The 17796-nt window shown below is 39.1% G+C and overlaps 1 protein-coding gene across 1 annotated transcript in view; it reads right to left on the reverse strand.

The window, feature by feature from the left end:
• The window catches only part of LOC115219272 (sperm-associated antigen 16 protein-like), an 89948-nt gene that overhangs the window by 13884 nt on the left and 58268 nt on the right, over nt 1-17796 (reverse strand). The window contains exons 12-17 of the mRNA XM_029789437.2: nt 16916-17000; nt 15886-16012; nt 14731-14796; nt 11962-12088; nt 9597-9661; nt 6406-6493 (exon numbers count right to left, since the gene is read on the reverse strand). Coding sequence (XP_029645297.2) covers nt 6406-6493; nt 9597-9661; nt 11962-12088; nt 14731-14796; nt 15886-16012; nt 16916-17000 — 558 coding nt within the window. The remainder of the gene's footprint in view (nt 1-6405; nt 6494-9596; nt 9662-11961; nt 12089-14730; nt 14797-15885; nt 16013-16915; nt 17001-17796) is intronic.

Here is a 17796-nt window from a genome sequence, read left to right on the forward strand (position 1 = left end):
CATAATCAGCAGCCTATCTAGAAGGACACTGATATAAAACCTATGACCTGAGGACCTCTCTGTCATTGTCCCAGCTTGCTGGGCCATGGCAGATGAACTCCAGGTGTAAAGGGTGGGCTAGTTTTGCACAGGCTGCACTTCACCTTAAAACTCCATTACACTGTCTGAAGGATCTGTCCATGTCCACAATCACGATTGACTGTGCAGATGATGTGGACAGCAGCCTTCCTAATCTTCATCAGCGAAGCCAAGCCAAGATAATAATAATGATAATGGAATTATTGTGTATAGTGCTCATGTGCACCACAAGTCATCAAAGGTGCATATACAGTACATAGAATTATGTACAAAAGTCAGAAAGGTTAACAGTATCATCATCATCGTTTAGCGTCCGTTCTCCATGCTAGCATGGGTTGGACGGTTCGACCGGGGATCTGGGAAGCCAGAAGGCTGCACCAGGCTCCAGTCTTATCTGGCAATGTTTCTACAGCTGGATGCCTTTCCTAACGCCAACCACTCCGTGAGTGTAGTGGGTGCTTTTTTACGTGCCACCTGCGCAGGTGCCAGGCGAGGCTGGCATCGGCCACAGTCGGATTGGTGCATTTTACATGCCACCGGCACGGAAGCCAGTTGAAGCGGCACTGGCTTCAGCCACAATTCGGATGGTGCTTTTTACGTGCCACCGGCACGGAAGCCAGTCGAGGCGGCACTGGCATCGGCCACGATTCGGATAGTGCTTTTTACATACCACCAGTCCAGGGTCCTGGCATCTGCCGGGTGCCAGTCATAGGATTGGTTCAATTTCGATTCCGATTTTGATTTCAATTTCACTTGCCCCAACAGGTCTTCGCAAGCAAAGGGGGGTTGGCATGGGTGCCTGTCGTCGGATGAGGTTCAATATCGACTTCGCTTGCCTCAACAGGCCTTTGTGTGTCCAAGGGAGGAAAGGCATGCATAAGTGGGCTGGACTCACTTGTCCTGCCTGGTCTTCTCACTTACAGCATATTTCCAAAGGTCTTGGTTGCTGGTCATTTCCTCTGTGAGGCCTAAAGTTCGAAGGTCGTGCTTCACCACCTTGTTCCAGGTTTTCCTGGGTCTACCTCTTCCACGGGTTCCCTCAACTGCTAGGGATTGGCACTTTTTCACACACCTATCTTCATCCATTCTTGCCACATGACTATACCAGCGCAATCGTCTCTCTTGCACACCACAACTGATGCTTCTTAGGTCCAACATTTCTCTCAGGGTACTAACGCTCTGTCGAGTATGCACACTGACATTACACATCCATCGGAGCATACTGGCTTCATTCCTCGTGAGCTTACGCATGTCCTCAGCAGTCACGGCCCATGTTTCACTGCCATGTAGCATGGCTGTTCATACACATGCATCATACATCTGCCTTTTACTCTGAAAACATATACCTGGGAGTATATGAGTTATAATATACATACCTGTATCAGATACATATACTTATATCTGTGTGTGTGCGTATGTGTGGGCATGTGGGTGTGTTTATGCATGTATGTGTGTGTGCTTGTGTGTGTTGTGCATGTGCATGCATGTATGTGTACTTGTGTGTGTTGTGTGTATACATGCATGTATGCATGTGTGTGTGTGTGCTTGTGTGTTGTGCGTATAAGTGCATGTATGTGTGTGTGTGTACATGTGTGTTGTCTGCATGTATGTCTGTGTGTGTGTACATTCTTTAATTAGTTACAGGGTCTCAGTCATTTGACTGTGGCCATGTGGAGCACTCTACTTGAAAAGTTTTAACCAATTACATTTCCGGCTGAGTGGTTGGTGCTACGAAGGGCATCCAGAGGCAAAAACCATGCCAAAACAGACACAGAAGTCTGGTGCAGGCTCCTGCCAAGCCAACTCCTGTCAAACTGTTCAACCCATGCCAGCATGGAAGGCAAACAATTAAATGATGACGACGATGATGATGAGGATTCTTATACCTGTTAAGTAATTTTCTGAGCTTTGTAAGGCAAATCCACTCTAGAAATAAGGGGGTGTAATTAACTGTAACTGGACAGAATACTACAGAAATATTCGATCAGAGAATGGAAAAAAGACTATCTTGGAAAAGTTCAATAAGGTTGATCACCTATTGATAAATATCTCTAATCAAGAAAGTTCAAGAATTTTGAGTTTATCCAAATGTATAGGCGCAGGAGTGGTTGTGTGGTAAGTAGCTTGCTAACCAACCACATGGTTCCGGGTTCAGTCCCACAGCGTGGCATCTTGGGCAAGTGTCTTCTGCTATAGCCCCGGGCCGACCAATGCCTTGTGAGTGGATTTGGTAGACGGAAACTGAAAGAAGCCTGTCGTATATATGTATATATATATATGTGTGTGTATGTGTTTGTGTGTCTGTGTTTGTCCCCCTAGCATTGCTTGACAACCGATGCTGGTGTGTTTACGTCCCCGTCACTTAGCGGTTCGGCAAAAGAGACCGATAGAATAAGTACTGGGCTTACAAAGAATAAGTCCCGGGGTTGATTTGCTTGACTAAAGGCGGTGCTCCAGCATGGCCGCAGTCAAATGACTGAAACAAGTAAAAGAGTAAGAGAGAAACAAGTAAAGAGTAAAGAGTATCATTCAATTACTTATTTTTATCACTTTAGCTCAGTTTCTTTTCTCACTCACTCCAGTAGAATTTAATGTCACTATTAATGGCAAAAATATGAAACAGACATTGTCATTATATTTATTGATGTGGTATATCTATTCTTTCTTCCATTCTTTTACTTGTTTCAGTCATTTGACTGCAGCCATGCTGGAGCACCACCTTTAGTCGAGCAAATCGACCCCAGGACTTATTCTTTTTTTTCTTAGCCTAGTACTTATTCTATCGGTCTCTTTTGCCGAACAGCTAAGTTATGGGGGATGTAAACATACCAGCATCAGTTGTCAAGCGATGTTGGGGGGACAAACACAGACACACACACACACACACACACACATATATATATATTATATATATATATATATATATATATATATACATATATATGATGGGCTTCTTTCAGTTTCCATCTACCAAATCCACTCACAAGGCTTTGGTCGGCTCGAGGTTATAGTAGAAGACACTTGCCCAAGATGCCATGCAGTGAGACTGAATCCGGAACCATGTGGTTTGTAAGCAAGCTACTTACCACACAGCCACTCCTGCACCTATATATATCTATATATATTTTTTTGTTGTTAAACATAGTTGAGACTAACTACTATACATGTCGTGTTAGACGAAAGCTCTCAGGTTTTACTTAGCTCAGGTTGCTGTCATCATTCTCCAGGATTGCTCAGGTTTATCCTTTCGGAGCAAAAAATGCCTTGAACTTAAGCTATGCACTGTAATCTTCTACTATGAAACTTGAGGCAGTTTGTCTCAAGATACTTTATACAAAATATCAACAACTCTCAAATATGTATTGAATACTTAATGTTGCTGATGTTGTCAACAAATGAACAGTAAACCACACACACACACATCACATTCACATATATACACATATACCCATGCACACATATACATATATACATATGTGTGTACACACACACACACACACACTTGGCTGATTCAGGCCATCTTAGTTGGCGTTTGTCAGATGACGTCAAAGATCAAGGGGGAGATAAATGTCATCCGCTTCGATAATTTTACATTGAGATAAGAACTTGGGAACAAATTGGTCAACAGTTGGAATTCAACTTGGAACTGGAATAATAGAATGATTGCATTACAGAATTAATTCTCATCCGTCCTTAACCTCTGATTAAATGCCACCAGAGCATATTGTTATTATAGCTGTATTATAGTCACGCTATTTAGTTCTCTTTAGTTTTGGGCCACAGGCCCAATTAACCCTTCGCAGGAGTGAGCTTAAAAGTCCACACAGAGTGTGGCTTTTAAACTAGTAAAGGTCTAGAAAAACTGGAAAGACCTAGAAAAACAAGTGCTGAAGAGATGAAAACCAATCCCAAGTTGTTGCATCTCTCAAAAGTGATAACACGGGACCGTGATGATTAGTAGTATGCTGTATGATGAAAAATCACTGTCTCAAGTAAGCATGGCAGAGAAATATCTAACCATGAGAATAAGTGGGGTGCACTTGTTGCATCAGTGGAGGCACATGGCCTAGTGGTTAGAGCAGCAGACTCGCAGTCAAGGGATCGCAGGTTTGAATCTGCGGCTCCGGCAGAAGGTAATGGTGAACTTCTGCTGACTCTTTCACCACAACTTTCTCTCACTCTTTCCTCCTGCATCCCATCCAGGTGGGGAACCTATATGCCAAGGAAACCGGGAAACTTGCCCTTATGAATCAGGCATGGCCCGAAAAGGAACAAACTTGTTGCATCAACACACATCTTCCTAAATGTCTCCTTCCTTTTGGGGTATCTTGCGTTCATCCTCTACTTTCACCCCCCCCCTCTATGGTTCCCTCCAGCCTTTCTTTTCTTTCACTGTTCTGACTGCATTCATCCACTGCTCCCCCAACACTTGCTTCTCTTTCTCTCTCCATTCTCTCCTTATAGCTTCTCTCACCTCAGTACTCTCTCATCTCCCATAAAACCTCGCCTAAAAATCATTACCCTTTTCCTTATATTTTTACTTTTTGTCATGATAGTTATTCAGTTTTGCCTGTTACAAGGTAACCCCACTAGAGTTGGTGCTATGTACATACAATGATAGAAACCATGCCAAACTGAAATGCTGGAACACAATACAGTCCTCTGACTCATCAAAAGGAATACAAAAGTCAATCATCGGGATACAGGTACCAGTTGGTGACAGGAAAAGCATCATCATCATCATCGTTTAATGTCCGTTTTCCATGCTAGCAAAGGTTGGACGGTTCGACTGGGGTCTGGGAAGCCAGGAGGCTGCACCAAACACCAGTCTGATTGGCAGTGTTTCTACAGCTGGATGCCCTTCCTAACACCAACCACTCCATGAGTGTAGTGGGTGCTTTTTACGTGCCACAGGCACACGGGCCAGACAAGGCTGGCAAATGGCCACGATCGGTTGGTGCTTTTTATATGTCACCAGCACAGGTGTCTTAACTACAATTTCCATTTGATTTTCATTTTGATGTTGGTGTTAACATACTTGACTCAATAGGTCTCCTCAAGAACAGCGGGTCACTCTACGATCCATGTTTAGCACAGCAGGCCGTCCTACAAGCCATGAACTCACTTCATTTGTTGGGTCTTGACAGTCACAGCATATCTCAGAGGTCTCGATCTCCGTCATTTCCTCTGTGAGGCCCTGTGTGCCACCGGCATGGGTATCACAACTACAATATCCATATGATTATTATTTTGATGTTGATGAACTTGACACAATAGATCTCCTCATATATATACATATACTTACACATACACATACACATACATACATATATATATATATATATATATACAGACATGTACATATATACACATATACATATACACATAAATATATATATATCTATATATATAAAGCTGAAGTTTTCTGTGTGTAGCAGGTTTGGTAGCCTTCAACTAACACTATCTCCTCTGAGACCCTGCAGCGCAAGTTGACCAAAATTGAGAGTATGATCGAAGAAGGCTTGCTCTTCATTCCGTAGAAAAATAATTCAAATTGGACCATATTAACACCAAAAATTATTTACATCAAAAAGGTTTTTTTTTTTTCTATGAAAATCTCTATTTTTTACGATTTTTTTACTGCTGTGTCGCCATTTTTCGGTGTATTTCAACTAGAAAAATGTTCACTTAAAGAGAATAACAAGCTACATAATGCAAAATTTTTACTTTTCAAAAATTCAATTCTAAAGGGCCGAAACAAACTTGAGCAACACCGGGCAATACTACTAGTATATATATACATAATCAAAATAAGCAACAAGGATATCCAGAGGTAATGCAGTACGATCATTTCATACGACTCCATTTAATTGAACAAGGCAATCATTTCATTACATCAATTTAAAATGTAGAGCAATCTTCAGCTGTACAAAGACATGGAATTTAATTAAATTAGGACACATTAGTATAATTTTACCTAAAATCTCCAAGAGGATAAGGAGATAGACAAAGAACATGTTTTACCAACTACATCACAGTTGTAACTGTGCATTGTTCAATTAAATGGAGTTGCATGAAACGATTGTATTGCATTATCTCTGGATATCCTTGTTGCTTATTTTTGATTTTAATCACCTTATTTAGAAATTGCATGGATAATACCATAGTAAATTCTGGTGTCTCAACTTATGTATAGTTATATGTAGATATAGTTATTTGCGTGTATAAATATAGAATTTGTAATTTCCTTAATAAAAAATTGTGAAAATAACTAAAAAGTAAAATGCTAGTTAAAACTATTCAATTAGCTCCAAAATCTAGCTGTACCGTCACTACCACCAGACACTAGGTATTGTCCACTGCATTCAAATTCCACACATTGGACAGCATCATCATGTCCTATAAGAGACACCAGCTGAAATGAGAAAGAAAATGGTTTTATACATTAATGTCTAAAATATAATAGGCATTAAAATATATTAGATTTCATTCGACATTTAAACCTCATACACAGCATACTGCAAATGTGGAATCCCTTAGAGGACAGTTAGTATAAGGGAGATGATCAATTCTCAATAATATTAGATGGGATTAGAAGATTGAAGTTGAAATTCAAGAATAGGAGAGATGATGCATAGAATTTATGCATTTAATTTTTTTTTATTGCTTACTTATTACAAAGATTTAAAAATTTCTAGTCAATGGTAATCAAATACAATACCATTTCATTCTTTTTAGAAATCATCAGCATGAAATAATTGAAGGTAAATACTATTTTACTGTTTCACTTGTTTCAGCCAGACCAGGACACCACCTTGTTAATAAAATGGAGCTACAATTAATTTGTTGTCTGCTACAAATTCTATTGGGTTGTCCAGAAAGTTTGTGCCGATTTATAGTAGCTTACCTTTCAACTTATTTTAGAACATGGTTGAGTTCATAAAATAGGATTTGACTACACTTTCAATTAGAGCAAAGTTTAAGCTATCTTTTCGGGGAAGAAGGTTTATGTTCTTATAACTTGTGTTAATTCTGTAACCCTTTAAAATGCCAGATAAGAAAGTTCATTTTTGGCACTTGATGCTTTGGGAACCAGACAAAAATTGCTGCAGCTTGGCTGGGATGTATTATCCCATCCTCCATATTCACCAGATATTGCTCCTTCAGATTTCCACTTATTCAGATCTCTGCAGAATAGTCTTAATGGTAAAAATTTCAATTCCTTGGATGACATAAAAAGATAACTTGATGAATTCTTTGCCATGAAACCACCACAGTTCTGAGAAGAGGGTATTTTCAAGTTAAAGGAAAGATGGAAACGTATTGCGCAACCAAATGGTTCACATTTCATCATCATCATCATCATCATTTAGCGTCCGTTCTCCATGCTAGCATGGGTTGGACGGTTCAACTGGGGTCTGTGAAGCTGGAAGGCTTCATCAGGCCCAGTCAGATCTGGCAGTGTTTCTACGGCTGGATGCCCTTCCTAACGCCAACCACTCCGTGAGTGTAGTGGGTGCTTTTTACGTGCCACCTGCACAGGTGCCAGACAGAGCTGGCAAACGGCCACGAACGGATGGTGCTTTTACGTGTCAAATGTAATGGCAAGTATTTATTGACCTTTTTCTTTCCTTTAAAAATCGGCACGAACTTTCCGGACAACCTAATATTAGTATGTTCTTTTTGCAGAACTACTAAGTTATGGAGATGTAATGAATCCAGCACCAGTTTACAAGTCATATGAAACAAATAATTACATATACACAAATATGAGAATTTTTCTCTCTTGGTAAATAACACATTATTTGTGTGTTCTGATGCAACATTTGCTTTTAAGAGGTGAATATATTTTAGGTCTTGGGATTAATATTGCTTCTGCTGTTCTATTTATTTTTTTATTAAGTCCACTATCTTCTGGCAACATCAGTGCCTGATTTGGCTCTGTATTTCTATGTATGTTGCTAGTGCAGCAGTTTCTGTTATTTCTAGCAGTGAGGTATCTATCATTGACAAGACCAAAAGAGGCTTAAATCAAGTAATCTAGTAGTCCTGGCAGCAGAATTAGTGGTGATTGCCTGCCACTGGCAATAGCTATGATGTGCTTTTATGCACCAGAAACCACAAGGGACTTTATCTCCCTTGGTAAATATTGCAGTATTTATGTGTTCTTAATGCAACATCTACTTTTAAGTGATATATATATATATATATATATATATATATAATATGACATGTTTTGCCACAGCTTCCATTGACCAAATTTACTCACAAGGCATTAGTTGACTTGGAGTTCTAGAAAGAGACACTTGTTTAAATTGCTGTGCAGTGAGACTGAACTTGAAACCATATGGTTTTCAAATGAAAATCACACAGCCATTCCTGATGATTCCAGAAATAATCATTGTTGTCACATGTCTTCATAGTTTAGAAACAGATTAGCTTTATGTGATATATGATTTCATTCAGAGACATTAAGCTTCAGATTTATGCTAGATCTAACATTCCTCCTATACAAGTAGGGACAAACAGGCCACACTTTAAGGAAACAAACACCCTGTATTACACATCAGACTCTGATTTGGAACACACGAGGAAAGCAAAAGACAGGGCACCATAAAAATAGCTGGAGGCAGGATAGTAAGGCAGGTTAACCTTGCTTTTTATCTTGAAGCATTTTAAAGTTTAGTTCCTCTTGCATTGCTCAGTGCATTGGTCAACAAGCTTCCTCGACTGGATTCAACTGGCTGCTATTCTTGCACATCTATTCCACATAATATTTACTATCTTCATGCAATTTTGAAATGTCTATTACCAAATGATCTTCAGCTTACCCATTCTATGCCTATCATTAAGTAGCACCCAAGCCATGGCTGGTTACGAGTGCCATTGATTGGCTAGATGGAGAATATGGTTAGCCAGGCGGAATTGGTACTCTGCTACAATCTTTTGCAGTGACAATCTTAAAGTTGATAAATAAATTAACCAGTCCAGAAAGGTAGGTTAGCAGAATTATTAGCAGAGTGTTTCAGACAAGATCCCTTGCATCATATGCTCTAGTTCTTTGCATTTTGAGTTCAAACTGAACCTGGGTACCAATGGCCAGAATTAATCACACAAACATGGGAGCACTCAGTCTGATCTATAAATGGCTAATATGAGAAAACCAGCAATGAAATGCAGAAGCTTTCATTCAACAATGGTCCAACAAGTGCCAAATGGTAGATGATGTATAAATGTAATAAACTGTAACAGTCATGTAGAAGACAAATAGTCTCAAGCTCTTCTCTTGTGAAAACTTTGGGATTAGAAATAAGGAAAGGGTCACAGACTAGATGCAGTTTGCAGTGAACTTACTGCAATACCACAACTTCTATTATACATGTATGCATTCACTCAAACATACATGTATGAATGTACGCATGATCATGAGTGTGCACACACAGGCGTGCGTGCACACACACACACACATTTAGCAGTGAAAGTAGTGTTTATATATTGGTATAGAAAGTTTGATTTACCTGTCCTGATGCAATTTCATAGATCTTCACAGTGTGATCATCACAGGCTATAGCAACTACAGAACCTGAAAAACAGTAAGAAAATATTTGGAGAAAAGAATGTAATAGCTGATATATGTGATACCATAGCTGTAAAAAGTAAATACTGAGTCTGAGACATTGCTTTCTGAGGTCACTAAAATAAGGACTAGTAATTTTGGGGATTGATTTTATTTATTATTCACCTCATTAAATTTATGACCAATTATCAATGTGAAAAAAATCAAAATGTACAATAAACAACTGTGATTTAATTATGAGGTAGCTTTTGAGCTCTATCCTTCAAGGGGCTGTTAAATATTGATCACCCAACCAAGCAACCTACAAATGGTCATTATGGACTGGTAGGCCTACAACCAGCCTATAAAAGCCAGCAATGACTTGCTGAGGCTTTCAGTTAGCAATGGTCTAACAAGGTGGAGGTGCAATGTCCCAGTGGTTAGGGCAGCGGACTCGCGGTCAGAGGATCACAGTTTCGATTCCCAGACCAGGCGTTGTATGTGTTTATTGAGCAAAAACACCTAAAAGCTCTATGAGGCTCCGGCAGGGGGTGGTGGTGACCCCTGTTGTACTCTTTCTTCCTGTTTCTTGAGTAATGCTGTGATGGACTGGTGTCCCGTCCAACTGGTGGGGAACACATACGCTAGAGAAACCAGGAAACTGGGCCCATGAGCCTGGCTAGGCTTGAAAAGGGCACATAAATAAAAAATGGTCGAACAAGAGTCAAATGGGAATGGAAATATAGATATTTGTGCTGTAAAATTTAGAGAGAAGTTGCAAAATATAAGTCATCTAAGCAGGTTTTGAAAAAATGAGGAAAAAATTCACTAAAAAGGGAAAAATGCTGAATTACAACTAAAAGATATTTCTGAACATACAGAAATAGTACACTTGAAGACAATTGCTGATTGCATAAGCAAGAATAGAGAATTAATATAAGAATGCAAGAGTTGGTTCTATTCATCTAGCTGGATATTTTTTAAAGATAGCTTTGCTGGATATCTGAACTATTTTAAGATAGTTTTCACATATTATTTGTATTAATTGTATTTCTGATCAGCTGAGGATTATCCCAAAATATATGCTTACTTTTAAATGAAGCACTACCAAGAATGAATAGATAAATAAATACTAACCTGTGTATACAAGTGTGTGTGTGTGTGTGTGTGTGTGTGTGTGTGTGCACATGCATGTATGTGTGTGTGAATGCAAACTGTTGAACTTGAAAGGCAGTAGCTATTGTGCCTATTTCTGAATAGTAATTTATTTACAATTATACAACACAGACAAGGCACTGAATTAGCATTTTTGTAATGAATTAGTAATATTTTTACAAATTCCTATCCAGACAGCATGTCCTTGATTACATGTGAACACATGCACACATGCACACACACACATACACACACACACACACGTGCATCATCATCATCATCATCATCATTATCATCATTTAATGTCTCTCTTCCATGATAGCATGGATCATTCAACAGGATCTAATGAATTAGAGAACTGCACTGTGCTCCAGTGTTTGCTTTGCCATGCTTTTCCATGGTTGGATACATGCTTGAATTCCCCAAAACAGAAAAAAAAATCAGGAATGCAAGTGACAACCTTTGGAGCAATCAGTATCTGGAATTCCATAAGAATCCCAATCCTCTTGAGTTGGAGGTGGATTTCCTCCCCTCCACAATCCCCTCATGTTTCTCCAGCATGGCTAAAATTCTTGCTGGATCTCAATGTGCTAGCACATTCTTGACTTGAATTTGAGTCAACCTCCTGCTCATATAAAAGGGTATCATCATAAAAGTTTGAGAGGTGCATTGCATTGTCATTCTTCAAGCTTCTTGTTTACGGATGCATATGGCAATTACAGTCCCATACTGTTTGCCTTTGTAGATATGTAAACCTGAGGGCTCACGCCTTTGGGGTATTTTTTAGTTACTGCAGACAAATGAAATTTAAGTCTCTTGTTGCTGATATTATGAAGAAAAGGGCCCAGTACACTCTGTAAAGTGGCTGATATTAGGAAGGGCATGCAGTTTTAAAAATCATGCCAAAGTAGACATCGAAGTGCAATCCTCTGACTTGTCAAACCATTTAACTTAAGCATGGAATATGGATATTAAATAATGATAGAGATAATGACAATGATAATTATGATGATGATGATGATGAAGTGAGTGTCCAGCACAAATTTTCTTTTTGTTGTTTATATAATCCAAATGTTCCATGTAATTTTAAGCATGTTTGTCTCTGAACATGTGACTCGAAAAAATATCAACCAGCATTGACCATTATGATCATTATTAAGGTCGCAACTTACTTGTGTAGTCAAAAGCAAGTTTATTCGCTGAAAAGCTTCCGGCTTCAAATGTGATCATTGGTGCCACAGTTCTTGTGTCCCAGAGTTTAACAATTCCTTGTGTATCACAAGAGGCAACAGTATCACCCTAGAATTTAATGATAAAGCAAAAAGGGAAATAAAAATGTCATAGCATTTCACTTGGACCAACTAATAATAATAATAATAATAATAATTTCTTAATTAACCATAAAGGGTTTACATTAAAAAACGTTATGGACAAATTCGATGTGGAATTACAAGGAAGTCATGTAAGCAAAGGAAAAAAAAAAACCAATGAAATATAACAACAAAATTCTCCAAAAGAGGGACACCTCCTAGGGCTGCTTGTGGAAACCCCAGAAGCCCACAACAGTCCTGACCACCAGGGTAAGTGCCCTCTACACATTGTCTACAGGCACATGCTTAGAGTAGGCCCATTCACTCAAACCATTCTTGCGACATTCATCCACCTTTTGACAAAATTGCAGGAGAGTGGGGAGGCAGAACTTCCCTCTCCACCCTCACTTGCCTTTTCAAGTGGATCAGGGCAGCCCACTCCACCTTCGGTAGACTCAGCCAACGTGTATTCTTCATTCACATGCTGACCATCCAGGCAAAGCTCATGGTCTTAAGTTCTATTGTCCTGTCAACTCTTCTCTACACTTGTGAGACTTGGATGCTGTACTGCCATGACTTCAAATGTCTTGAATGCTTCCAGCAATCCAAGCTACGACAGATCCTCAATATTTGATGGGAAGATCACATTACCAACAATGAGGTTCTTCACTGCACCTCACTACCAAATCGCAAAGCCACCATTCTTCATCACTGTCTCTGATGGACAGGTCATGTCTAGCATATGAAGCCCTCTTATCTTCCAAGGATCATGATCTATGGAGAACTTGCAATCGGAAGAAGACCCAGAGGAGGCCCGAAATTCTGTTTTAAAGACCAGTTCAAATGGACCCTGGCTCAAACTAACATCTAGTCAACCTCATGGTAACAGATTGCCATGGATAGGACAGCCTGGAGGATGGCTATCCACAATGGAGCCTGCTCCTTCAAGCAGAATAGGCAACAGAATGAGGAGTTAAAACACAGGAGAAGAAAGGAGCATCTTCAACATTCTCGACCCACACTTACCATTCTCAGTGAATTCTACCCACGACTCTTTCACCACCAACGTGGACTCCAAAGTCACATTCGGCACAAACATCTGCTAAGGAGACTGGATGGAGACTGACAAACCCAAAGCTCGGATACAAGCTAGAGCTGACGATACATATATACATACACACACACACACACACACACACACACACACACACACACACACACATACACACACACATACATACATACATACATACATACATACATACATAAGGTTCAGGTGTGGCTGTAGAGCTGCAGATGTGGGAATGTGGTAAGAAGCTTGCTTCCCAACCACATGGTTCCTGGTTCAGTCCCACTGCGTGGCACCTTGGGCAAGTGTCTTCTACTATATTCTTGGGCTGACCAACACCTTGTGAGTAGATTTGGTAGTCAGAAACTGAAAGAATCCTATTGTATAGGTGTGTGTGTGTGTGTGTGCTCGCATGTGTTTGTTTATTTCCCACTACCACTTGAGAACTGGTGTTGGTGTGTTTATGTCCATGTAACTTAGTGGTTTGGCAAAAGAAAATGATAGAATAAGTACCAGACTTTAAAAAAATAACAGAAGAAAAGTACTGTGCCCCAGCATGGCCACAGTCTAATGATTGAAACAAATAAAAGAATAATATATACAGGGATTGGACAAAATAATGGAAACACCTAGCATCATAGCACCATAATTTTGAAATACCTATAAAACTGTCAAAAGTTTGTTTATTTTTATGTTTTTTGATTTATTATTAGTGTTGCTTAATATGTTTTGCTAATTATCAGAAAAAGATAATTAAAATTCATTAAAATGACAGATCTATCGGACTTTCAAAGAGGTCAAATTGTTGGTGCTCATATGGCAGGCACTAGCATAATGAAAACAGCTAAAGTGTTTGCTGTTTCAAGAAGTACTGTCTTGAAAGTAATGACAACCTTTGAGAAAGAGGGAAAAACCTCCTTGTCGAAACAAAACCCTGGAAGAAAACCAAAACTTTAAGAGACTGTCGGACTCTTATGTGCATTGTTAGAAAGGATCACAAAAGTACAGCTCCCAAAATTACTGCAGAGCTTAATGACCACTTCGAGAACCCAGTTTTCACAAAAACTGTTTGTCGGAAGCTGCACAAAGCCGGATTTCACAGGAGAGCTGCAATCATAAAACCACTACTATCAGTATCTTTTGCTGAACCACTAAGTTACGGGGATGTAAACACACCAGCATCGATTGTCAAGAGATGTTGGGTGGGGGGACAAAGACAGACACACAAACATATACACACACATATACATATATACGACGGGCTTCTTTCAGTTTCCATCTACCAAATCCACTCACAAGGCTTTGGTCGGCCTAAGGCTATAGTAGAAGACACTTGCCCAAGGTGCTATGCAGTGGGACTGAACCAGGAACAATGTGGTTGGTAAGAAAGCTACTTACCACACAGCCACTCCGTGATTTGTTACCATTTGGTTTACGTTCCAATGGCTTAGCTCTCAGGGTCACAAGCCACTGCATCATAACAAAGATTAGATTGCGATTGCAATCACACTTGAGCTGGACCTAAAACAAAAACATTGTGGTTGTTTGAGTATATTTCTCACCTTTTGATTAATCACAGCGTGGTTCACACCTGCTGTATGGCCATAGAATGTTTGTCCACAGAGACCCTGCAGTGAAAGATAAAAACAACACATTGTCATATAAAAGACTTAAAATGACTGAAGAGAATTACAAAAACTTTTAATTAATCACATTAACCCTTTGTGATAATATTTTAATGGAATCCTTTCTCATATTTCAATTAATTTTCAAAATAATTAAGAATAGGGAGGGATTTATAAAATCCTCCTCCTCCTCCTCCTCCTCCTCATCATCATCATCATCATCATCATCACCATCATCATCGTTTAATGTCTGCTTTTCATGCTAGCATGGGTTGGACGGTTTGACTGAGGACTGGCAAGCCAGGTGGCTGCACCAGGCTCCAATCTGATCTGACAAGGTTTCTACAGCTGGATGCCCTTTCTAATGCCAACCACTCCGAGAGTGCAGTGGGTGCTTTTTACGTGCCCCAGCATGGGGACCAGTCAGGCAGTACTGGAAATGACCATGCTTGAATGGTGGTTTTTATGTGCTACTATCATGGGACCAGTCAGGTGGCATAACTTTATTAATTGATTCCTTACATAGGCGCAAACAAAGCCTCAAATGTAGTGACACTAGCAGTTATTGCAGTAGTTTATCAACTCAGAAGGTAAAGTTAACCTTGGCAGGATTCGAACTCAGAATTTGAAGTTATGCAACTGAATACTGCAAGGCATTTGTACGTCATGCTACTGATTCTACCAACCACTATTTACTTTATTAATTAAGCTGCTGGTCTTGTATAAAATCACTGTGGAGAGAAATGGGTGAGGTATGAGCCATTGGAATATTCCATGTTAATTTGCATAATAAATGGTGCATTAGCGAATTAAAAGTGGCTGAGTATCAAAAGACATGAAATGAAAAATGCAAGAGAAATTAAATACACTGGTATGAGCAGTTGATGTGAATGGATACTTGGGTGTCAAAAGAAGGTGCTCCTGGTGGATGAAGGCCAAGGAGGAAAAGGAAGGCAGGAGGCAAAGTTATGAAATCTCAGGATCTCTTATTAAGGTGATGCAGGACTGAGATGACTAATGATAAATGATATGAAAAAGATTGTTGATTGTTGATGTAAGAAGAAAGGTAAGTTAGAATAAAAGTAAGCTTACTGTCCTGGCATCCCAAAGTGAGACTGTTTTGTCAGTAGAGCTAGTAAGAAGGATATTTGAGTAGTACACAAATTTAATGCTGTTTACTGAATCTGTGTGGCCTCTCAGAGTGTATCTACAGCGCATACTGATGAAAAACAGAAAGGAAAAGTTAAAAAAGAATAGACTTAATTAATAGATTATGCATTCTTTAATTAGCAACAAGACAAAAAAATATATAGAAAGGTAAAAAAAAAAAACAGAAAAAGAACAGATATTTCGCCAGAAAATTAAAAATTCAATTTGAATTTTAAATGAATTGTAAAAAATAAATAATTTACAAAATCTATAATAAACCCTTTTGACTTAATTAATTTTTGAAAATAATGACAAATTTAGTGAAATAACTTTGTTATTATTAAAGTAGTATTAGGAACATAAATTAACCTAAAATTTTGGGGAAAGGTTCAAATTTAGATCATTTTAAAGAGGAAGCTTATATCATAAAACCAGGGGCAGTCTGAAGCAGGTTTGTATCAAAAGGGTTCAAGTAAATCTTCAAACGTGAAATAATTCTGAATTCTTTGAATATTCTTTGAAACTCTGGGGTTTTTTTTGTATATATTGGGTCATCCCATAAATAATGTATTTTTTTTCAATTATATGAACTAAAAGTCGGAGGGGACGGGATAAACTACCTCCAACAACTTGCTATAAAAACAGGTTGTAATTTTACTTTGTACTTATTCTTAGTGCAAGTTCTGAAGAGTGCAGTTCAATTTTAACAGTTATTTTTTTAAAGTTATAAAGGAAGTGACAAAGGAGCATATTCAGCATATTTTGCTTTATGAGTTCAATAAAGGCAACAATACAATAGAATATTTGTAGAATTTGACAAAACATCAATCACTTTACAGAGTGTACTGGCTACTTTTCATGTGGCACCAGAACCAGTGCTTTTTACATGGAACCAGTGCTTTTTATGTGGTACAAACACCAGCATAGTCACTAAGTAGTATGTTAACATTGGCTTAGCTTTGTTACAGCTTACCTGTTCAAATCCCATACTTTCCCAGTATTGTCTCTGGAAGATGAAGCTACAAAATCTCCAGTCCAGTGCCAAGAACAACTCCAAACTGAAACATAAAAGATGTAGAAAGGATGAAAGATGAAATGAATCTGGTAGGGATTTACAATTGAAGGGGTGCTACAAAATATCAAAAGGTATCTTTGACCTACGCTCTGTCAGCTCTACATTCTAATGTGCTATGATGACGGTAGGGATAATGATGATGATGGTGGTGGTGGTGGTGGTGGTTGTGGTGGCAGTGGTGGTGGTGGTGATGATGATGTAATGATGATGTTGGTGATGATAACAAAGAGGAGGAGGATGATAGTAATAATGATGATGACAACAATGATGATGATGACAAAGACAACGATAATGATGATAAAGATGGTGATGGTAATGGTGACCATAGTGGTGGTGGTGGTGGTGGTGGTGGTGGTGGTGGTGGTGGTGACAGTGATGATGATAGTGATAATAATGATCGCAGTAATGATAATGACGGTGATGATGAAGATGATGGCTATGATGGTCACAACAGCAACATTTTTCTAATGGACACCTAACTTCATACAAAAATGGGAAGTTGTAATGCTCATTCTTAAACAAATGCATTTTATCAGTCGTTCATAAGAAACAGTCGTACTAAAATGGAACTGGGACAGAGGTAATGGACACCAGCCAGCAGGGACATTTTAAATGCCTTTATAGACCCATGGGCAAAGTAATACACGAGGGACCCTACATACAAAATCACAGTATTCATAGATGAGTGCTGTACTTCCTAGATTTGTGGTGCACCCCAGGACAACTGCTGAAGGTGTCCACACCTTAAGATGGTACAGTCTGGTGGCGAGTTGGCAGAA

Source organism: Octopus sinensis, linkage group LG1, assembly GCF_006345805.1.
Source record: "Octopus sinensis linkage group LG1, ASM634580v1, whole genome shotgun sequence".
NCBI classification, from domain to species: domain Eukaryota; kingdom Metazoa; phylum Mollusca; class Cephalopoda; order Octopoda; family Octopodidae; genus Octopus; species Octopus sinensis.